Source organism: Rana temporaria, chromosome 1, assembly GCF_905171775.1.
Source record: "Rana temporaria chromosome 1, aRanTem1.1, whole genome shotgun sequence".
In the NCBI taxonomy this organism is placed as follows: domain Eukaryota; kingdom Metazoa; phylum Chordata; class Amphibia; order Anura; family Ranidae; genus Rana; species Rana temporaria.
The window spans coordinates 40,356,956-40,380,865 of NC_053489.1; the positions used below are offsets into that span (position 1 = coordinate 40,356,956).

General features: G+C 48.3%; 1 protein-coding gene across 2 annotated transcripts in view; it reads left to right on the forward strand.

The window, feature by feature from the left end:
- The window catches only part of MYO5B (myosin VB), a 414,634-nt gene extending 406,972 nt beyond the window's left edge, over window positions 1–7,662 (forward strand). For both annotated transcript variants that reach the window (XM_040336856.1, XM_040336864.1), the window contains 2 exons: window positions 2,123–2,203; window positions 7,042–7,662. In XM_040336856.1, coding sequence (XP_040192790.1) covers window positions 2,123–2,203; window positions 7,042–7,194 — 234 coding nt within the window. In that variant the 3' untranslated portion in view covers window positions 7,195–7,662. The remainder of the gene's footprint in view (window positions 1–2,122; window positions 2,204–7,041) is intronic.
- The last annotated feature ends 16,248 nt before the right edge of the window (window positions 7,663–23,910 follow it).

The window sequence follows — 23,910 nt, forward strand, 5'->3', positions numbered from 1 at the left end:
CAGCCGGTCCCTGCTGAACCAACCGAGATCCAAACCTATGGGTGGCTTAAGAAGCAACTCCTTTATCCTGCACTGTACACCAGCATATGGAATTTACATACTGGGCCGGATTCACAGACAGTTTACGCCGACGTATCTATTAATACGCCGCGTAAGTTCTAGGATGCGCCGTCGTATCTATGTGCCGTATTCAGAAAACAATATACGCCTGAATTTTGGCTTCCTACGACCGACGTAAGTCTCCTATGCCGTTGTATCTTGGGTGCATATTTACGCTGGCCGCTAGGGGCGCTTCCGTTGATTTACGCGTCGAATATGTAAATGAACTAGATACGCCGATTCACAAACGTACTTGCGCCCGTCGCAGTAAGCTACGCCGTTTACGTAAGGCGTACGTTTACCCCTCATAAAGCAGGGGTAAGTCATGTTAAGGGATGGGCGCGGGAACAGCATCGTATTTTACGTTGTTTACGTAAGTTGTACGTGAATGGGGCTGGGCGTAAGTTACATTCACGTCGTACGCATTGAACCGTCGTATCTTAGGGAGTATATGCGACGTGATTCTGAGCATGCGCCGTTCGATCAGCCATTCATTTACATGGGGTCACGACTCATTTTAATACAACACGCCCACTACCTGCCTACTTTGAATTAGGCGGGCTTACGCCGGCCTATTTACGTTACGCTGGCGTAAATATGGGAGCAAGTGCTTTGTGAATACTCAGCTTGCCTCTCAATGTTACGTCGGCGTATCGCATATGAGATGCGCTACGCCGGCTCAAAGATGCGCCGATGTACCTGAATCTGGCCCACTGTATTTATTGGCGTATAACACTCACTTTTTTACCCTAAAAATATTGGGTAAACTGTGCCTACGTGTTGTATGCAGGGGGCTGTGTAACATTTTTTTTCCTGAAACTTCCCTCTTAAAGTTAGGGTGCGTGTTATACGCCTGCGCGTGTTATACGCCAATAAATACGGGTATATTTATATATTTTTACAACATTGCACTGTTGTGAATCTTTACATGGAGCATGCTGATTGGAGGAGGGAGAGCAAATATACCCTCATCAGTGAGTAGCTTTTATTTCTTTATACATTCTGCTCTCTCCTTCTATTGGCATGTTCCAAATTTCAAATGTAGGTACTTGCTTGCATATAAAAAAATAAAATGTAATGAAGTATCAATAAATACAGGTCTGCAATCATAAAAAGCCAAGTTCTTAAAGCGGAGCTCCACCCTCCACCTCCACTCCCGCTGATCGGAACCCTCCCCCCCTCCGGTGTCACATTTGACACCTTTCAGGGGGATGGGGGTGCAGCTACCTGTCTAAAGAATATTAGACCCTCAGGTATTTGCACCCACTTCCGGCCACACAGTCTGCGGGTAGACTGCGGGCAGGACGTCAGACCCCCCCCCCCCCCCCGTTGTGTTCTGGGAAACACTCGGCTCCCAGAACACAGCGGCAACCAGTCAGCACGCCGCAGCGCGACTCGCGCATGCTCCGTAGGGAACCGGGCACTGAAGCCGGAGCGCTTAACTTCCTGGTTCCCTCACCAAGAATAGCGTGGGGGCAGCAGAGTGACGAGCGATCATTCGTCCTCTGCTGTGGACGGCGCTGGACTCCAGGACAGGTAAGTGTCCTAATATTGAAAGTCGGCAGCTGCAGTATTTGTAGCTGCTGGCTTTTAATATTTTTTTTTTCAGGGGACATCCGCTTTAAGTTGCAAATGTTAAAATAACCTGATTAATATCCTGTTATCACGCCTAAAGCTGGCCATACATGAGTAGAATTTCATAAAAAAATATTCAATTTCTGAACATTCGTTTGATTTTATAATAATTAATGAGGTCAAATGGAAAATCGTTTTACGTGCATTTGGTTTTCATTTGTGGAATTCCAATGAGTCCAAATGCTATGTTAAAAGCAAACAAATTTTAAAGAACTTTTGATTGACATTGGTCAAGTCTCTGATGGTATTATCGAATGCACTAAATGCGTTGTATGAACACCTATCAGCGTGTGGCCAGCTTTATACACCCTTGTCAAGAAGATTGCACCCCCAAAAAACAATTATAATAAGAAATGTCATCTCCCCCCCCTTTTTTTTTTTTTCTCAGATTGTGAAAATCCTGAACCTGTACACACCAGTAAATGAATTTGAAGAGCGAGTCACAGTGTCCTTCATCAGGACCATTCAGGTGAGTGGCATTTATCCAAAATCTTGCTGCAAATTCTAGTGATAGTTGTAAATCCTATGGGGAGACGGGCTCCCGGCTGCAGAGTCTGGGCTCCTGTCTGTCCCTTCAGTTTTACAAGTTAGATTTGTACCGGACTATTTTCAGAAGAAATATTCGATGATCCATAGGGCTCATTTGTACTTGCATACTGATCCTCATACCTGTGCGAAGGGCTGTCTTTTGTTTGTGAGGGTGTTGATTAGGGATGAGCCGAACACCCCCCTGTTCGGTTCGCACCAGAAACTTCGAACGGACCGAACGTTTGCACGGACATTTAGAACCCCATTGACGTCTATGGGACTCGAATGGAAAAAAAGTTTTAAAAACGGTTGTTTTTTCAGGAGCAGTGATTTTAACTACTTCCCAACCGCCGCATGTATATGTACGTCCACAGAATGGCACGTACAGGCAAATGGGCGTACATGTTCGTCCTTGCCTTCTAGCGGGTGGGGGGGTCCGATCGGGACCCCCCCGCTACATGCGGCGGTCGGGTTCCCTCGGGGAGCGATCCGGGAAGACGGCGCGGCTATTTGTTTATAGCCGCTCCGTCGCGATCGCTCCCCGGAGCTGAAGAACGGGGAGAGCCGTATGTAAACACGGCTTCCCCGTGCTTCACTGTGGCGGCGTATCGATCGAGTGATCCCTTGTATAAGGGAGACTCGATCGATGACGTCAGTCCTACAGCCACACCCCCCTACAGTTGTAAACACACACTAGGTGAACCCTAACTCCTTCAGCGCCCCCTGTGGTTAACTCCCAAACTGCAACTGTCATTTTCACAATAAACAATGCAATTTAAATGCATTTTTTGCTGTGAAAATGACAATGGTCCCAAAAATGTGTCAAAATTGTCCGAAGTGTCCGCCATAATGTCGCAGTCACGAAAAAAATCGCTGATCGCCACCATTAGTAGTAAAACAATTTTTTTTATAAAAATGCAATAAAACTATCCCCTATTTTGTAAACGCTATAAATTTTGCGCAAACCAATCGATAAACGCTTATTGCAACTTTTTTTACTAAAAATAGGTAGAAGAATACGTATCGGCCTAAACTGAGGGAAAACATTTTTTTAGATATGTTTTTGGCCGATATTTATTATAACAAAAAGATAAAAATATTGCATTTTTTTCAAAATTGTCGCTCTATTTTGGTTTATAGCGCAAAAAATAAAAACCGCAGAGGTGATCAAATACCACCAAAAGAAAGCTCTATTTGTGGGGAAAAAAGGACGCCAATTTTGTTTGGGAGCCACGTTGCACGACCGCGCAATTGTCTGTTAAAGCGACGCAGTGCCGAATCGTAAAACCTGGCCTGGGCATTTAGCTGCCTAAAGGTCCGGGGCTTAAGTGGTTAATGATGCTTAAATGAAAAAAAAAAAAATATGAAAAATTCCTTTAAATATTGTACCTGCTGGGTGTCTATAGTATGCCTGTGAAAACGTCTTTGAGAACCCGGGTCTTGACCGTTTTTAAAACTTTTTTTCTATTGATACATGTTCCCTGGGGCAAAACCCGGGTTCTCAAAGACGTTTTCACAGGCATACTATAGACACCCAGCAGGTACAATATTTAAAGGAATTTTTTTTTTTTTTAATTTAAGCATCATTAAAATCACTGCTCCTGAATCTTTAGGTGCAAACTACAGAGCACACGGCCAGTACACACCAAGTAGCTTTAGATGCAAACTACAGAGGACACAGGCAATAAACCATGTAAGAATACTGCAGCTAGCACAATCACCTGCCTGCCAGTAAATTAGGAAGAACTGATCTAGCTAAACTATACAGTGTATAAATATATGTACAACACCTGGGATGTGTATATATCCTCTACACACTGTAACATTAACTGACTAGCCTGCCTGCTCTATCTAGCTATAAAAATGACACTCTCTCTGTCCTCTCTTAACCACCGCAACACACTACACAAGGCCGACCTGCAGGCGGCCTTTTATAGTGTGGGGCGTATACTATACCCCCTGAGCCATAATTGGCCAAAGCCACCCTGCCTTTGGCCAATTATGGCTCTCCGCTTTTTGCAAGCTGTGATTGGCCAAGCATGCGGGTCATAGTGCATGCTTGGCCAATCATCAGCCAGCGATGCCGCAGTGAATTATGGTCTGTGAAAACGTAACTCAAATTTGGCGCGAACGACCCGTTTTGTTTGTATTTCGACGAACGATCGAACATACGATGTTCGAGTCGAACATGAGTTTGACTCGAATACGAAGCTCATCCCTAGTGTTGATGAGTATGTCATGGTTGTGGCCTGTTTGTCAGCAAAAATAGAGTTTAACCACTTTAATACCGGGCACTTTCACCCCCTTCCTGCCAAGGCCAATTTTCAGCTTTCAGAGCTGTCAACTTTTGAATGACAATTGCGCGGTCATGCAATGCTGTACCCAAATGACATTTTGATCATTTTTTGGAGACAGATAGAGCTTTCTTTTGAAAATATTTAATCACCCATTGTTTTTTTATTATTAATATCTTTGCTAAACAAACACATACCCAACATTTTGGGGAAAAAAAAGTTTTCTTCTTTTTTGTTATAATATGTTGCAAATAAGTCATTTTTATTCTTTACTGATGAGGCTGCACTGATGGTCACGAATGGGGCTGCACCGATGGGCATTGATGGAGGCTGCACTGATCTTCTGGGTACTGATGGGGCTGCACTGATAATCTGGGCACTGATGGGGCTGCACTGATAACCAGTGATAGCCTATTGGCACTCCTTTCCTCACACAGCCACAGTGCATAAGAAAAGGACTGCCGATAACTGGCAAATCTGTTTACATGTGATCAGTAGTGATTGGACACAGATGATCACATAGTAAAAGACTGCTGTGATTGGCCTTTTACTCTGATCAGCTCTGCCGAGGGGGTGGGGTTCCTGGAGGATGTCTATGGACGCCCTCCCAGAACTATAGTGCCACGATGTAAGCCATTTTTTGGCTATAGCGCTGTACTAAAGTAGTTGAACAGGTGGTGAGGTAGGTGTTGCACCGCTTGCTCACCACTTGTCGGTAGCCTCTGAAGCACGATCTGAATGTGGATTGGGCATCAGGGAAAGGAGATTTAGACATACGTCTAAACCTACCCTTAATGTGATAGTAAAGGCAATAAAAAAAATACAAACATGTTTAATTTTCCTGCTCTGTGTAATGGTTTTGCACAGCACTCCTGGCCCCTCCCTCCTGCCGAGTGCCCCCAGAGCAAGAAATTTGCTATGGGGCACCCAAGAAGGCTCACCTCCGAGCAGCTTCTCTGCTTGTTTATTCACACACACAGAGCTGCGGTTCGGCCCTGCCCCCTCTCTTTCCAGTTGAAGCTTATATAGCTGCAAAGGGTGGGCCAGCTCAATATTGAACCCTACGGACTAAGAATGGGATGCCATTAAAGTTCATGTGCGTGTAAAGGCAGGCGTCCCAATACTTTTGGTAATATAGTGTATGGTCGGTTCTCCCTGACATCTCAGGCAGCTTGGGCTATACCTTCAATGCCACTGAAAAAGTCTATATGGGGTGCGGTGTACCCCCTATGTATTATAAACGGTTGTGTCAACCACTGTGTAGACCCCGTATGAGACCAGGGTCACCAGTTCCAGCAGATTTGCCCAAATGTCCTCTGGGATACTTCCAGTGTCTCCCACCCATTCCACTTTCATGACCTCACGATTTGAGCCACAAATACTACCCTGCAGGGAGGTGTACACATCAGAGATGAGTCTTTTTCAATGTCTGTATGTGTACGTTTTTCCATTGGCAGATCATTTGTCGGAAATGGTGCTCTATATTTATCCTGAATAAACAAGACACGCCTCAGTCAGAGATATTGGTAAAATCTGTGATTTGGCAACTGATACACAGACGACAGTGTTTGGAAAGACTTTATAGCTGGCCAAATATGGTTTGAATCTCAGCCATTTCAGCAGGGGCCGGCCAAGATTTCAACCATCTATGGGCAGGCTGGTGGTACAACCAGCACGTCAGATTTTTAAATGCAATTATTGGTGCTAGCAATATTCGCCATCTTCTCCCGGCAGCAGGGCTCTCATCAGAGGGGTACAGCCGTCACAAGTGTAAGGGGCCCAGGACCGGAAGGCAGGACGGGTAAAGGGGAGCCCTGCCATGCAGTACATAAACAATCTCAGTCTCTGCTGTTCTGGTGTCACTGAGCTCTTTACTGCCACCTATGGCTATTATGTGCATGTGCACCCCTCATTTTATATTTTATCTGTACTGTGCTTCTTAGCAACATGTCAGCTTTGTGAAAACAGGCTGGGACCAGGTAGGAAGATCTTCTTTACAAGTAGGGGCTGTGAAGGAAAGGGAGGGGGCGTTTGTGTACAGGGAGGGACCAGAGGCTTGTGTGTTTACAGATCTGTGTATGTGTGGGGCTGCCATATATACAGGTGTGAGGGGGGGGGGGGGGTGCTGGCATAGATACAGCCATGAGGGGGGCTGAGTGCATACAGGTGAGGTGGCAGGTGTGCAGATTCGGTAGGATGACCCATAGGTGAGCCCTGGGGAATGTTGGGGGGCAGGCTCGGCGGGGGGGGCAGGCCTAAAGCTGTGTGAGGGACCCAAAGATTTCTGATGGCTGCTCCCTACACGCCCCTCCCTTTTGGGAGAACACAATAGTTCTGACTGTGTTGGGGATTCCCCATCTATGGCCTAAGGTGTCATGACAGTAGAGTTGGTGAACATATCGGATCCCAGGTGGTACTAGCAGTCAAACACCATAAGATGTTCTTTGGCCAAATTCTTACATTTCTTCTATTTCTTCTCTTCCAGGCTCAGTTACAGAACCGGAATGACCCTCCACAACTCCTGCTAGACTCCAAGTATATGTTCCCCGTCTTATTCCCCTTCAACCCTTCACTGATCACCATGGACACCATCCACATCCCATCTTCCCTTCGCCTCGACTTCCTCAACAAAGTCTAAAAGGACTACAGAATTTTTTTATATTATGATAATAACCCCCAAAAGAAGACAACAAAAAAAAAACTACTCTTGAAGTATATATGTGGGACCAATCCTGACATCATGTGGAAAACCGTTCAAATCTCATCTGCACTGAACCTGATTTTTAATTTATCCCTCCGACAAAAACACTGAGATTTTAAATTTTATTTTTTAAAGTAAAAGATAGTCGAGATTCGTGGAAGAGCGAGTTTACATCGGAGTGTTGCACAAATACGCGGAGAATAAAAAAGAGAAAATATTGTTTTTAAGCTACTGTTATATTTTTAATATAATTTGTTTTACAGAAATGATATCCTCGGATTGAAAAGGAAAAAATTTAAAATCTGTCACTTTGTAAATGTAAAATGCTGTAACTGTAAATACAGCTGTAGAGCCCCGCAGCCGAGGGGCCCACGGCAGAAAAAAAAAAAAATCATGCATCAAAAACTCTCTGTCTCTGTATATTTGTATATTGCTGTTGGCATTAGATACATTGAAAGTGTATATAGTATAAAGGCAGGGTTTTCCAACCGGGGTCAGTGGAAAACGTACACTCTGCGCTAGGGTTTGACCGATATTTCGCTTTTTTAAAGAAATCGGCATCGGCCGATTATTGTGTGAAAACAGGCCGATTGTGGGGGATCAGAAGCAGGGGCGTGCTGGGTAGAAATCCCCCCCCCCCCCCCCGGCCGCCCACTGTATTCTAAACGGCTTTTACGGCCGCTGTTTGCTGATTTACTTATTTTTTCCCCCAGTGGAGGAAGCCTGCAGCTGCGGCCGCCGATTGGCTGTTACTGGCCGCACTGCATTCTGGGGTTTGTAGTCTGGAGACAGAGGCGGGGCGCGCAGCAGGTCAGGGGACAAATGGAGTTCTCCTTGGCCAGGCGAATGGACGGAACAGAGCCGAGCGCTCTGCTGGTGGGCACTGATATTATTAATAACATTATTGAGCTGTACTGGTGGGCACTGAGGAGCTGTACTGGTGGGCACTGATGAGGTGGGCACTGTGATGCACTGGTTGGCATTAGTGAGATGCACTAATGAGGTGGCACTGGTGGGCACAATTTATTTTTTATTTTTTTTAAAGTGTATTTTGTGCGTGTACTCGAGAGAGGAGCCGGACTGCATGAGTTGGGAGTAGGCAGGCCTCCCCCAGAGGTAATCTGCCACCTTTCTCCATGCCCCGGGTGGCAATGGTGGGTGTGTGAGGGGGTCCTCCCACACAGCCTGCCCTACCTGCTCCGCTTTGAAGCCCAACGGGGCAGAGGGACTCCCTATAAGGGAGTGAGAGGATCTAGCCCGCTCAACCAGCCCCGTTAGTCCTTCGCCTCTCTTTTTAGAGACCGCGTGGTCAAAGTGCATGCATGTTAACCCAATTTCGAGTGCGTGTAAGTGTGGTGGTTTTTGTGGGAGGGGGGTGGGCGTACTAAGCGCAGGCTTACCTCGCATAGCACACCCACTGGGAGCCGGGCTGAGACCACCAAACTCAATTCACATGTAGCCGAGACCGGGATCCGAACCCCTAGCTGCAGAGGTGAATGGCTTGTCAGCGCAGTGCCAATCGCGTTGAGCCACCGCAGCTCCCCTTGGTGGGCACTAATGAGGTGGCACTGGTGGGCACTGATGGGCTCCACTGGTGGGCACTGATAAGGTGGCACTGTGGGCTGCAATGGTGGGCACTAATGGATACTGATAGGCTGCACTGGTGGGCTGCACCAGTGGGCACTGATGTGGCACTGACAAGCTGCATTGGTGGGCACTAATAGGCTGAACACCACCTCTCCACCCTAAACAATAACCTCCTCCCCACCTCTCCATCCTAGATTTGCTGAGATGAAGGGGGAAAAAAAATCGGCCTAAAATATTGGCCGCAAAAACCGGCAACATATATCGGCCGCCCCGATTTCTAAATATCGGCATCGGCCAGAGAAAAACCCATATCGGTCGACCTCTACTCTGCGCAGTACTGACCAATCATTATAGATTTCCACTGTTAACTTCTGTGTACAAAGGAGCGGGAGAAATCACATCCGGCATCCTCTCGGCTCTCTCCTCATCTGGCATCCTCTCGGCTCTCTCCTCATCCGGCATCCTCTCGGTTCTCTGTAAGTTTGCAGCAAAACTGAAAGCTGTGCAAGCTGCCCGCCTGCGTCCTACCAACCAATGACGTCATTGGTTGCTAAGGGCAGGTCGGACATCTTGCACAGCTTTCAGTTTTGCCAGCAAACGTTGCCGAGAGGATCCCGGATGTGATCTCTCCTGCTCCTTTGTACGTTTGCTGGCAAAACTGAAAGCTGTGCAAGATGTCCGACCTGCCCTTAGCAACCAATGACGTCATCGGTTGGTAGAACGCAGGCAGGCAGCTTGCACAGCTTTCAGTTTTGCTGCAAACTTACAGAGAACAAAATAGATGAGGAGAGAGTCGAGAGGATGCCGGATGTGATCTCTCCTGCTCCTTTGTACACAGAAGTTAACAGTGGAAATCTATAATGATCAGCCATTAACCGGGCTGTGTGTAATTCAGCTGTGGCAAGGGGAAGGGGATTTGTGCTAGGAGGGGATTTAGGATGGGGGGGGGTTTGTACAAGAAGAGAGTATTTTGGAGGGGAGATTTGTGCTAGGAGGGGATTTAGGATGGGGGGGAATTTGTACAAGGAGAGAGTATTTTGGAGGGGATTTAGGATGGGAGGGGGGGATTTGTACAGGTAGGGGGGTTTTGGAGGGGAGATTTGTGCTAGCAGGGGGGATTGGGGGAATTTACAACCTACTGACCACTTAAATCTGTTTGCAGACTACATTTTAGGGCTTTTTCACACCAGGTGCAGTGCGGTAACGCATATGAAATTACGCATTTTCCCTCACCACACTAAAATGCATTGCCTTTTGCGGTTGTGTGCGGGTACTAATAATTTTTAATGGCACCCCTATGCAGTCACCAATTGCATGCATGTTTGTGCCCACTAAAATGCATGGTACCCCAGGACCATTCATTTTGGTGGGCCTCAATTTTTAAATCATACCAGCACCTTTTTTTTGCGTGTTTCACAAACATAGAGCAGCCTAATAAAAAAAAAAAACGCAACATGGGGGAACACGCAAAAAAAACGATCGTGCTCGGATGCGCCTCCATGTGTGCACGAATCTTCAGACTGGCGCACCCCAGGCATTATGCGCAGGGTGCCTTCACTGAAAATCACTGATATAAAGGATAACTGGAGTTTTGAAACACATTCACTGGAATTGGCTAAAACTGGAGCAGATGGAATCTGGAGCTGCTTAGCATGGCAACCAATCAGCTTCTATCTTTCATTTTCAAGCTTAACTGCACAAGCTGAAGATAGAAGCTGATTGGTTGCCATACACAGATGTTCCAGGATCTGCCTGCTCAAGTTTTCCCCATTCTCCTTTATCTTTTTTTTTTAAGATATCTGGATATACCAAATAAATTTTCCAATATACGGTAACCTCTTACTTTTGCTTTTTTCCCCTTTGTGCTTTCAGGGCTGCAACCAAAGACCTGGATCAGTATAAACAAGGTTTTATTTATTTCCAGCCTGTCTGCAGTCTACACTGTGTAGTATAAAGAGGAGTATGCCTAAGGCCCCTTTCACACTGGGGCGGGAGGCGCGGTGGCTGTATAGGGCCACTATACCGTCGGATTTGCTGCGGGATTCGGCCGCTAGCGGTGCGGTATTAACCCCCGCTAGCGGGCGATAAAGGGTTAATACCGCCCGCAATGCGCCTCTGCAGAGGCGCATTGCGGGATGTATTGCCGCGGTTTCCCATTGTCTTAAATGGGAAGGAGCGGAATACACGCCGCTCTTCTCACCGCTCCAAAGATGCTGCTGGCAGGAGATTTTTTTGTCTCCCGCCAGCGCATCGCCTCAGTGTGAAAGCCCTCGGGCTTTCACACTGAGTATGCAGTGCAGGAGTTTTTCAGGTGGTATAGCAGCGCTATTTTTAGCGCCGTTCCGCCTGGAAAAAGGGGTCATAGACTAGGAAGGTGCCAGGGACAGGTAGACTGCTATCCACAATCACATTGGGTGATGGAATGGGCGTGGCTTAGCTATCTTTATTATGGGGTTTCCTTCTTCCAGTAGTTTTGATTTGCCTTGATATTTTCCAATAATTACATGAGTGCAACGCAGTATGAAAATCGCCATTTATGGCTCTTGACACTGATGAAATTGTATCAGGTTGTTTTCTGTAGTCTACTGTTGATAGATGCTGACTGCAGACAGGCTGGATATAAACAAAGCAATGTTTACAATTGCCTTGGGCTGCGATTACAGCTGTAAAAAGTAAATCCGGTGATCTGCCGTGCTGGTTCCAGGTATCGCGGAAGTTCCAGCGCATGCGCGAACTGATGCGCTGAGATGGTTCCAGCTATCGGGAAAGTTCCTTTAAGCACTGCGCAGGTGCAAACTTGCTGACGGAAATCCCCGAACGGCGGCCGGCATCCAGGGCGACGTGGACTTAGAGGAAAGTGGCCAGTCGGCCTCACGTCCTCGCTGCGCTCGGACGGCTCGCTTCGCTCGCTCGGCCTCCTGGCTCTTTTTTTAACATCCTCCAATCCACAGGGATGTTAAAGAATGAGCCTGGATGCCGGGCGAGGTTCGGGGATTTCCGTCGGGAAGTTTGCGCCTGCGCAGTCAGTGAAGGAACTTCCCCCATAGTGGAACATTCAGGACAAGTCACCGGCCATACATGGATTGGGATTCGGCCGGTTCTACAGGGACCAGACAAAATTCAAACCATGTATGGGCAGGCTAATTGTACCAAAGTCCATTGAATAACTTGGGTACAACCAGCCTGTTGGATTTTTTACATGCAATTACTGCCGGCGGCTATAGTTGCTTGCAGTAATTGTGTTCTGACAGCCGTGACTAGAGTTGCCACCTCATCCCTTTAAAAAGGAACACATATGAATTACACAGGTTCTGAGGTTAATTTAATGCAGGTAAGGCACCAAATGAGTCTAATTACCACCTTAATTAGCCACAGAACCTGTGTAATTAATATGTGTTCCTTTTTAAAGGGATGAGGTGGCAACCCTAGCCGTGACTCCCCCTCTCCTTTTCAGCCAAGGAAGCAGCCATCTTGGCTTCTGTTTAATCTGCAGTTGCCATGGTGATGCACGTGATCAGTGATGATGCCAGCCAATTGATGGCTTGACAGCTCGGTTGGGAGAACAAGTAAAGCCATGACAGAACTTCAGCAGGTAAAACCACACACTTAAAAGCATAGTTCACCTTTTAAAAGAAACCCTGTCTATAGAGGTAAGGGATGCTTGTAGAGTAAAACAAACTGTGCAGCTCTGACTAAAGGTGAATAATGTCCTTGCTATAGGTGGAGGCCATTTACATACCTTATGAAGCCTGACTGGAATACTCCCAGGATGTTGCTAAGTACTCCCAGGACTTTACTAAGTGAGGCCTAATGGTCACTCATCACCGCCACCATCACAGGAGGGAGCTCCTTCTCTGATTCTAATCTCCTCACATACTCTTTCTCCCCCCTGATGAAGGAGCTTTGAGCGCAACATTTGAGAGCTCACTCCTGTGAGTGTGGAGGTGAGAAGTGATGACTAGGCCTCACTTAGCAACCTCCTGGGAGTATTCCAGTCAGGCTTCATAAGATATATAAATGGCCTACACCTATAGCAAGGGTTTTATTCAAGTTTAGTCAGCGCTGTACAGTTTGTTTTTATCTTAAGGCCCTTTTCACACTGGGAGTAGTGTCGGTGGTAAAGCGCCGCTATTTTTACCGCCGTTTACTTTGCAAAATTTGGATTTGGAATTGCTATTTATATTGTAGCATCACCTGTGTGTTACCAATGTGCTGCATTGTGAATGGAGTCGGAAATCTGATTTAGTGACCTCTGTGTAATAATGCAAAAAAAAAAAATATGAAAAAATGTATTTTAGTTACAGTATTACCTTAACTTTATTAAAAGTATATATACAGCAAAAAAAAAAAAAACACGGCCAAACTTGGTGATAAAAAGGGGGATTCTTAGTTCACATGTACTGCAGTACATGTTCAAGCCGACCAACTGCGTCAAAGTGATCCCCATCTGGCCAGTCCCTACTCTATCCTGCATATTGCAACCTAACATGTGGTAAAATGGTGTACTGTTAGGAGTGTGGACATACACTGCCAATATGGGGCACACAGGAACATCTGGAGAGGATATGAGCTGCAGACAAAAAATACAGCAATGCATGTCCACAATGGCATAATACCCAAGTATTTTGTGTTTATTTGATTTTTTTTTTTTTTAGGAGCACAACTCTCTGCGTGCACAGATGGCTGCTGGTTCTGTCCACCCTCTTACACTTTTTGTCTCTTTCTCTCTCTATATATATATATATATATATATATATATACTGTATGTATACAGTCTCTGGAATACAGTGACGGCTGGTGCTCAAAATCTTTGCAACCACTGTGCCTATGAAATGCAGCCACTGTGCCCCATCATATGCAGCCTCTGTGCCCATGAAATGAAGCCTATGTGTCCATCAGTTGCAGCCTCTGTGCCCATCATATGCATCCACTCCCCCCCCCCATCTGCTCGCTGTCTGACCGGCACTTACCCCATCTTGCTGGCGGGTCAGGTAGCCGGTGACGGTGGTGAGCTGCGGGTCAGGCGAAGGGTCCTGGATCCTCCGTGCATCTCTTCTTCGCTTCTGCTAGCTGGCCAAAGGGAATCGCCTGTGCCTTCAGCCAATCAGGTGACCGGTATTAGACCCGCGCCTCCTGATTGGCGGAGTGACGGTTCAGTGTGAGAAAAGCTAATTTTTATTACCTTTTCTAACACACCTGGGTGGACTGTGAGCGCAATGTTCTGCGCTCCAAGTCCGCCTTTTTTTGAAGCCTATTAGAGCCCATGGCCACTGATATTCTAGTAACATGTCACTGATCTACTGTTCCCGTGATCGGGAACAGTGATCCGTGACGTGTCACCGGTAGCTCCTCCCCCTAACAGTTAGAATTACTCCCTAGAACACACTTAACCCCTTCAGCGCAGCCTAGTGGTTAACCCCTTCACTGCCACGACACTTGCATGACAGTTCACACTGCCATATGCGAACTGCTGGGGAGTGTCATTAAATATTAACGACACCCCCATTTCAGCTCGCGTATCGCACTGCAAACTGACTGTTCGGACATGAATCTGATCACATATGTGTGTGAACACCCATGCGATCCGATTCTGGTCCGAACAGAAAAAAGGGTCCTGTGCATGTTTGGACCGAATGCGGTGCGATATCAGCCATACTATCTGTATGGCTGAAATCGCATCGCACAGACATCGCATGTAATGTGAACAGCAGTGCGCTGCCAATTACATGCGATTTCTGGCATCGCACAAGTGTGAACCGGGCCTCACAGTCACTTTTTAAAATTGAGAATTTTACAATTATATTGGAGACTAGAGAAAGGCTTAGATTGCCTAAAGTCTAAAGTATAGATTGCGAGGGCAGAAAAACACTTTTTCTGAATAGAGCAGATCCTCTAGCCCTGGATAACAGGAAAGAATTCCCTATATATTTTGTGAGTGGAATGTGTAGGAATAAAAAATTAATATAAAATTCCCTGAGAACTTTTCCTAGTAAAGGGGAATGTTTCATTACAGGATTTAATCGTATATCCTGTTCTTGGGATGAAGCTAGAAGACCCCTGATGTCTCCATTGAGAGGACCTTGTCACTACTGTCACATAAGGGGCTTGTCAGTACATACTGTGAGGGATTAGCTCGTGGGGATCACCTTTTCTGAAATCACAGTCTGTAAGCAGGCACTTTCTTTTAAGTCTGGCGGATGCCAGATTTTATTTATAAACGGTTTGCAGATTAAAATAAACAAAACAGTAAATTAAATCCTTGCCGTCCGGCGCTAAACTAAACAAACAGGATCTCCTCTCTATACAGTGTGGGGCTAGTCCCTGACACCCACAAAACATGCAGTAAAGCAAACCTTTTCAGTCCAGCACTCAGCGCTCCCCTCACTCAGGTCCCTTCCGGAGTTTCAAGCCAGAGCCCTGTTGTGCTCTCTTCCTGGACATTTAAAGTCCAGCTGGTTGTGGACTCCAGTGGACCAAACATCCGGACCGGAACCCTAGCCAGGCCCAGAGGCTGTAAAACCCGGAATGGATTCCGGTTCAGTCTCTCATAATGGAACGTATGCGAGGTGAAATGTACCTATGATCATGTATCGCACCTCGCATAGCGTCACATATCCTCCCCCTCTGCTCAAGCCCCTGCGGCTGAGCACTTGACCCAACCATACAGTGCACACGGGAGAGGGCATCTGCATTATTTTGGAGCTTCCCTGGCCTGTGCTCCACCGTAAATTTAAAAGGCTGTAGAGCCAGGAACCACCTTGTCACACGAGCATTTTTCTCCCTGTTATCACACATCCACTTCAGGGGAGCATGGTCTGTGACCAGCTTAAATGACCTCCCCAGTAGGTAATACCTCAGGGAGTCTAAGGCCCACTTAATGGCGAGACACTCCTTTTCTACGATGGCATAATTTTTCTTGTGCTTGTTCAGCTTCCTGCTCAGGTATACCACTGGGTGCTCCTCACCATCCCTGATCTGTGACAGTACGGCCCCTAGTCCCACCTCAGAGGCATCCGTCTGTATAACAAACTCCTGGCTAAAATCCGGGGTTACTAGTACGGGTACCATACAAAGAGCCTGTTTTAACTTCTGAAATGCCCCCTCGGCTTTGGGGTTCCATTTGACCATGACCGACCCCTTACCCTTCGTTAGATCGGTCAAGGGGGCGGCAATGGTGGCAAAATTGGGTATGAAACGCCTGTAATACCCCGTAATGCCCAGGAAGGCCCTCACTTGTTTTTTATTGACTGGTTGGGGCCATTTTTGAATTGCCTCAATCTTATTGGTCTGCGGCTTGACCATCCCCCGGCCAATAACGTACCCAAGGTATTTGGCCTCCTCCAGGCCTATGGCACATTTCTTTGGATTGGCCGTGAGACGTGCTTCCCTAAGGGAATCTACGACCGCTTGTACACGGAGCAGGTGCGATTCCCAATCTGGGCTGTGGATGACCACATCGTCCAAGTATGCCGCTGCATACGAGCGATGTGGTCTCAAAATTTTGTCCATCATTCGCTGGAATGATGCAGGGGCTCCGTGCAGACCAAACGGCATCCGCTTATACTGAAACGAGCCCTCAGGAGTGGAAAAGGCAGTCTTCTCCTTGGCCGATTCAGTAAGCGGTATCTGCCAATAACCTTTCGTTAGGTCTAGGGTCGTTATGTAGCGAGCCTGTCCCAACCTGTCCACAAGTTCGTCGACCCGGGGCATCGGGTAGGCGTCAAACTTGGACACACTGTTAAGTCTTCTAAAATCATTACAAAACCTAATACTGCCATCAGGTTTTGGGACCAGCACTATGGGACTTGACCACTCACTGTGAGACTCCTCGATCACATCCAACTCTAACATATTTTTTATTTCTTCCGCAACTGCCTCTCGCCGGGCCTCTGGAATTCTATATGGTTTTACATTTACCCGAACCCCTGGTTCCGTCACTATGTCATGTTGGATCGTGTTGGTCAGTCCGGGTAAGGGGGAGAAAAAGTCTCTATTTTTCTGCACGAATGCCCTAACGTCACTTTGCTGTGCTACGGACAGAGAATCTGTGATGGGAACGTCAGGTATCATGGGTATCCGGTCTGTTGGAGGCGGGGACGTGGCCAGTAAAGTCTCTCGGTCCTTCCAGGGCTTTAAGAGATTTACATGGTAAATTTGGTGTGGTTTCCTTTTCCCTGGTTGGTAGACTTTGTAGTTTACCTCCCCCACCCTTTGGACAACCTCAAAGGGACCCTGCCACTTGGCTAAAAACTTACTTTCTACCGTGGGAACCAGTACCAACACTCTGTCCCCCGGGTTGAAAGTACGGACCTTGGCACCCCGGTTATAGACCCTCCTTTGGGCCTCCTGGGCTCGCTCCATATGTTCCCGTACTAGGGGCAGAATGGTTGCGATTCGGTCCTGCATCAAGGAGACATGCTCTATGATGCTCCTATATGGGCTGACCTCTCCTTCCCACGTTTCTTTAGCAATATCTAGCAGGCCCCTGGGATGCCTACCATACAAAAGCTCAAAGGGGGAATAGCCTGTGGAGGCCTGTGGAACCTCTCGTATGGCAAACATGAGATATGGTAGCAAAGAATCCCAGTCTCTCCCATCCTTGTCGACCACCTTTTTCAACATACTCTTCAATGTTTTATTAAACCTTTCGACCAGACCATCTGTCTGGGGGTGGTAGACAGAAGTACGGAGATGGGAGATTTTGTACAATCTACACAATTCCTTGGTAACCCTTGACATAAAAGGGGTGCCTTGATCGGTCAAGATCTCTTTTGGGATCCCCACTCGACTAAACACCTGGACTAATTCCTTGGCAATAACCTTGGCGGAGGTGTTACGCAAGGGTATGGCCTCAGGATAGCGAGTCGCATAGTCCAGGATCACCAGAATATGCTGGTGACCCCGGGCAGATTTCACGACCGGCCCCACCAGGTCCATGCCAATCCTTTCAAAGGGGACCTCAATTATTGGTAGAGGAACAAGGGGGCTGCGAAAATGGGGCGATGGTGCTGACATTTGGCACTCGGGGCACGATTCGCAGTACTCCTTGACCTCTGCATGCAAACCGGGCCAGAAGAATCTTTGGGCGATTCTCTCCCTGGTTTTTTCGACCCCGAGATGTCCCCCCATAACATGACCATGGGCCAGGTCTAGCACCACCCTGCGAAAGGGTTTGGGAACCAGTAGCTGTTCTACCTCTTCCTCTCCATGTTTTATCACTCGATATAACAAATTGTTTTTAATTGCCATGTAGGGAAAGGACACCACCCAATTAGGATCCACCGGTTCCCCATCCAACACCTTAACATTTTCCCTGGCATTTATGAGGGTGGGCTCTCGCAGCTGCTCGGTACAGAAATCCTCCCTCCTGACCTCCAAGTCGGGTACCACATTTTGGCTACTCTCCATGTCAGGGTCAGGCAAGGTTTCCTGTTCATTACCCTCAAGCTGGGTGCTAGCTTCTAAGTCCTCCGGTTCCCCAGCCATGGCAGGGAAAGGAAGAGGATCTCCGGCTTCCTCGATCCCACCAACAGCATGCCCTTCCCTTTGGCAAAACGGGTCTGGTGAGAGTTCTCGAGTTTCCCCAGTAGGGGAAACGCTATCTACTGGCCTCCCTTCACTCTCCCATAACTTCCAAAAATGAGGAAAGTCTCTCCCCACTAAGGCTTCATGGAGCAGTGAAGGTACCACCCCCACTGAATGTGTTACACAGCCCCAGGGGGTATCAACCTCAACCACCGCTGTCTGGTAGTCCCGAGTGTCCCCATGGATGCATATTACCCCAATACAACTGGGGTGTAGTTTTGCGGGGTCTACACACGCACTCCTGACTAAGGTCACCACACTACCAGAGTCTAGCAGGGCTGTAAGAGGCTTGCCATCTATTGAAATAATGCACATTTGTTTTTCAAGGCGACTCTGACTTGTCGCAACACATGCGACCTGTGCAAACAGAGAAATGCGTCTTACCCTATCAACATAATCACATTGCATAGGTTCATCATTTAGAGGGCAATCTGCAGCAATATGGCCTAATGCATGGCAACGAAAACACCGTATTTGCCCTACCCCCAGTCCTTTTAACGGTCCCAAAAACCTTCCTGGCTTCTTTGGCCAGTCTCTAGGTCTAGGACCTACAGTCTCATCTGCTGTAACAACAGTCTTATCCACTCTCCCCAAACTCTTGAACCCCGGAACAGTCTTACCCGAACCATTGGGAGATCTTGCACCCCGAGACACACCGAAGTGGGGCGTAGGTGGGTTTATCAAGTCCTCAGTAGCACTGTACCTCTCCACTAGGTCCACCATTTGGGCTGCAGTGTTGGGGTCCCCCTGTCCGACCCACTTTCTCAGGGTAGCAGGGAGCGCACGCAGGTACCGGTCCATTACCACACGCTCCACAATCTGAGGGCTGGTCAGAGTCTCTGGCTGCAACCACTTCCTGGTGAGGTGGACCAGGTCAAACATTTGTGACCGGGGTGGCTTGTTGCTGGAATAGGACCACTGATGCACGCGCTGGGCCCGAACTGCCATGGTGACACCCAAGCGTGCGAGTATTTCTGCCTTTAGAGTCTCATAGTCCTGGGCCTTATCTGGTTCTAGGTCAAAATAGGCCTTTTGGGGTTCTCCTGTTAGGAATGGGGCCAATAGTCCCGCCCACTGCTCTTTTGGCCATCCTTCGCGGTCAGCGACTCTCTCGAAAGTCGCCATGTACGCCTCAACATCATCCGCCGGTGTCATCTTTTGCAGGTGGTAGGAAGCACGTACAATCTTTGGTTCCGCTAACACCGGAGGTGCGGACCCCTTTTTCAGTTCCACCAGAGCTTCGGTGAACTGTCGGTTCATCTCCTGCTGGGCAGCGTGTTGTGCTGCAACGGCCTCTGCGACTTGGCGGTGTTGTGCTGCAACGGCCTCTGCGACTTGGCGGTGTTGTGCTGCAGCGGCCTCTGCGACTTGGCGGTTTATCTCCTGCTGGGCAGCCTGTTGTGCTGCAGCGGCCTCTCGTTGTGCTGCAGCGGCCTCTGCGACTTGGCGGTTGGTTTCCCGCTGGGCTGCATTGGCCTGTAGCAGGGCCTTTAACATTTCTTCCATTTTCAGAAAAGTGCCCGCTGAATCCACCACGTGTGAGGGATTAGCTCGTGGGGATCACCTTTTCTGAAATCACAGTCTGTAAGCAGGCACTTTCTTTTAAGTCTGGCGGATGCCAGATTTTATTTATAAACGGTTTGCAGATTAAAATAAACAAAACAGTAAATTAAATCCTTGCCGTCCGGCGCTAAACTAAACAAACAGGATCTCCTCTCTATACAGTGTGGGGCTAGTCCCTGACACCCACAAAACATGCAGTAAAGCAAACCTTTTCAGTCCAGCACTCAGCGCTCCCCTCACTCAGGTCCCTTCCTGAGTTTCAAGCCAGAGCCCTGTTGTGCTCTCTTCCTGGACATTTAAAGTCCAGCTGGTTGTGGACTCCAGTTGACCCAAACATCCGGACCGGAACCCTAGCCAGGCCCAGAGGCTGTAAAACCCGGAATGGATTCCGGTTCAGTCTCTCATAATGGAACGTATGCGAGGTGAAATGTACCTATGATCATGTATCGCACCTCGCATAGCGTCACAATACATATATACATGGTTAGGACACATGTTAATACATGAACACCTATTACACATCCCTACACACACCAGGGGCCAGATTCACAGTGGACTTACGATAGCGTATATCCACGTACGCCGTTGTAAGTCCGAATGTGAGATGTCGTATCTATGCGCCTGATTCTCAGAATCAGTTACGCATAGATTTGGCCAAGATACGAGATAAGTCTCCTACGCCGTCGTATCTTGGGTGCATATTTACGCTGGCCGCAAGGGGAGCTTCCGTAGATTTAAGCAGTCGAATATGTAAATTAGGTAGATTCACCCAATTCACGAACGTACTGGCGCCCGCTACGCAGTTTACGTTAGGCTTACGTCCGGCGTAAAGTTACCCCTGTTATATGAGGCGCAGGCAATGCAAAGTATGGATGTCGGCAAGCGTATCTTTTTACGCCATTTACGTAAGTCGTATGTGAATGGGGCTGTGCGTAGGTTACGTTCACGTCACAGGCATTGGGCCTGGCGTATCTTATGGAGTAAATTCAACGTGATACTGAGCATGCGCGCGCATGCGCCGTTCGCTAGGCGCGTCATTTACGTGGGGTCACTATTTATTTACATACAACACGCCCCCTACCAGCCTATTTTGAATTAGGCGGGCTTACGCCGGCCAATTTACGATACGCCGCCACAACTTACGGAGCAAGTGCTTTGTGAATACTGCACTTGCCTGTCCAAGTTGCGGAGGCGTAGCGTAAATAGGATACGCTACGCCCCCACAAAGATACGGCCAGATACGTGAATCTGGCCCCATAAGTGGAAGAAGTAGACATAGAGCCCCTTCCAGCCTTGCAAATGTGGCCTGTGCATCCAAGTGGTAATGACCCCCAGTCATGAAAGGAATAAAAAAAAGAGGAAGCAATTCAAATGTAAATATATCAAATTTTTATTGTGTGTTCATGAAATTATAATACACATTTTTTACACTTTTCCAACTATATATACTCTGATTAAACTAAGAGTCCTTTGGTAAAATCAATTGGCCAGAAGTGAAGATCTAGTGATCCTCTTGCCCATTAGCTGACACACTTTTGACCAAGAGATTCCAAGCCTGCCCACCACGGCAAGGTAGACTCTTCTAGGGCAGGACCTACACTAACTACACTAAGCTACCCTACTGGATGCTAGTCATCCTTTTTCTAATGTTGGATGTATGTTTGTAGTAGGCCTCATCCTATAATCTGTGTGTGCAATCTACTCTCTCCTAATTTGGTTTTCTGTCTGTGTGTATCTATCTAAAGCATGGAGCGGTCAGTTTATATACATCTGGACGTCGTCTGTTAGTGTAGGCAGTTATTGTATGTTGACCAGTGTGTGTCATTAAATAAATGTTAGTCCTGTTTTTACCTAGGCACGTAACCCAACTTATCTGCAAGGCACCCCATTTTCTCTGGACCCTTTTGGTGGTAGATGAGTGCATGTAGTTGGGGCCAGGGGGTAGTACCAGGGGGTAGTATCATTATGCTGGGCGTGGGGGAGTGTGGGCAGATGAAACTTGGGGGGAAATTCCACTGGCCACACTCACCCTATACCCAGGTTGGTAGCGTCCCCTCTTGGTGGTAGATGAGTGCATATAGGTGAGGGCAGGTGGTATTACCAGGATGCTGGGTGTGGGGGAGTGAGGGCAGATGAAACTTGGGGGGAAGTTCCACTGGCCACACACACCCCCTGCCCAGGGTGGTAGCAATACCTCTTGGTGGTAGATGAGTGCATATAGGAAGGGGCAGGTGGTATTGCCAGTATGCTGGGCGTGGGGGAGTGAGGGCAGATGAAAATTGGGGGGAAGTTCCACTGGCCACACTCACCCTATACCCAGGGTGGTAGTGTTTCCTCTTGGTGGTAGATGAGTAAATGTAAGTGGGGGCAGGTGCTTTTACCAGGATGCTGGAGGTGCGGGAGTGTGGGCAGATGAAACTTGGGGGGAAGTTCCACTGGCCACACTCACCCTATACCCAGGGTGGTCGCGTTTCCTCTTGGTGGTAGATGAGTAAATGTAAGTGGGGGCAGGTGCTATTACCAGTATCCTGGGCGTGGGGAAGTGAGGGCAGATGAAACTTGGGGGGAAGTTCCACTGGCCACACTCACCCTATACCCCGGGGTGGTAGCGTTTCCTCTTGGTGGTAGATGAGTAAATGTAAGTGGGGGCAGGTGCTATTACCAGGATGCTGGGCGTGGGGGGAGTGAGGGCAGATGAAACTTGGGGGGAAGTTCCACTGGCCACACTCACCCTATACCCAGGGTGGTAGCGTTTCCTCTTGGTGGTAGATGAGTAAATGTAAGTGGGGGCAGGTGCTATTACCAGGATGCTGGGCGTGGGGGAGTGAGGGCAGATGAAACTTGGGGGGAAGTTCCACTGGCCACACTCACCCTATACCCAGGGTGGTAGCGTTTCCTCTTGGTGGTAGATGAGTAAATGTAAGTGGGGGGAGGTGCTATTACCAGGATGCTGGGCGTGGGGGAGTGAGCGCAGATGAAACTTGGGGGGAAGTTCCACTGGCCACACTCACCCTATACCCAGGGTGGTAGCGTTTCCTCTTGGTGGTAGATGAGTAAATGTAAGTGGGGGCAGGTGCTATTACCAGGATGCTGGGCGTGGGGGAGTGAGGGCAGATGAAACTTGGGGGGAAGTTCCACTGGCCACACTCACCCTATACCCCGGGGTGGTAGCGTTTCCTCTTGGTGGTAGATGAGTAAATGTAAGTGGGGGCAGGTGCTATTACCAGGATCCTGGGCGTGGGGAAGTGAGGGCAGATGAAACTTGGGGGGAAGTTCCACTGGCCACACTCACCCTATCCCCCGGGGTGGTAGCGTTTCCTCTTGGTGGTAGATGAGTAAATGTAAGTGGGGGCAGGTGCTATTACCAGGATGCTGGGCGTGGGGGGAGTGAGGGCAGATGAAACTTGGGGGGAAGTTCCACTGGCCACACTCACCCTATACCCAGGGTGGTAGCGTTTCCTCTTGGTGGTAGATGAGTAAATGTAAGTGGGGGCAGGTGCTATAACCAGGATGCTGGGCGTGGGGGAGTGAGGGCAGATGAAACTTGGGGGGAAGTTCCACTGGCCACACTCACCCTATACCCAGGGTGGTAGCGTTTCCTCTTGGTGGTAGATGAGTAAATGTAAGTGGGGGCAGGTGCTATTACCAGGATGCTGGGCGTGGGGGAGTGAGGGCAGATGAAACTTGGGGGGAAGTTCCACTGGCCACACTCACCCTATACCCAGGGTAGTAGCGTCCCCTCTTGGTGGTAGATGAGTGCTTATAGGTGAGGGCAGGTGCTATTACCAGGATGCTGGGTGTGGGGGAGTGAGGGCAGATGAAACTTGGGGGGAAGTTCCACTGGCCACACTCACCCTATACCCAGGGTGGTAGCGTCCCCTTTTGGTGGTAGATGAGTGCATATAGGTGAGGGCAGGT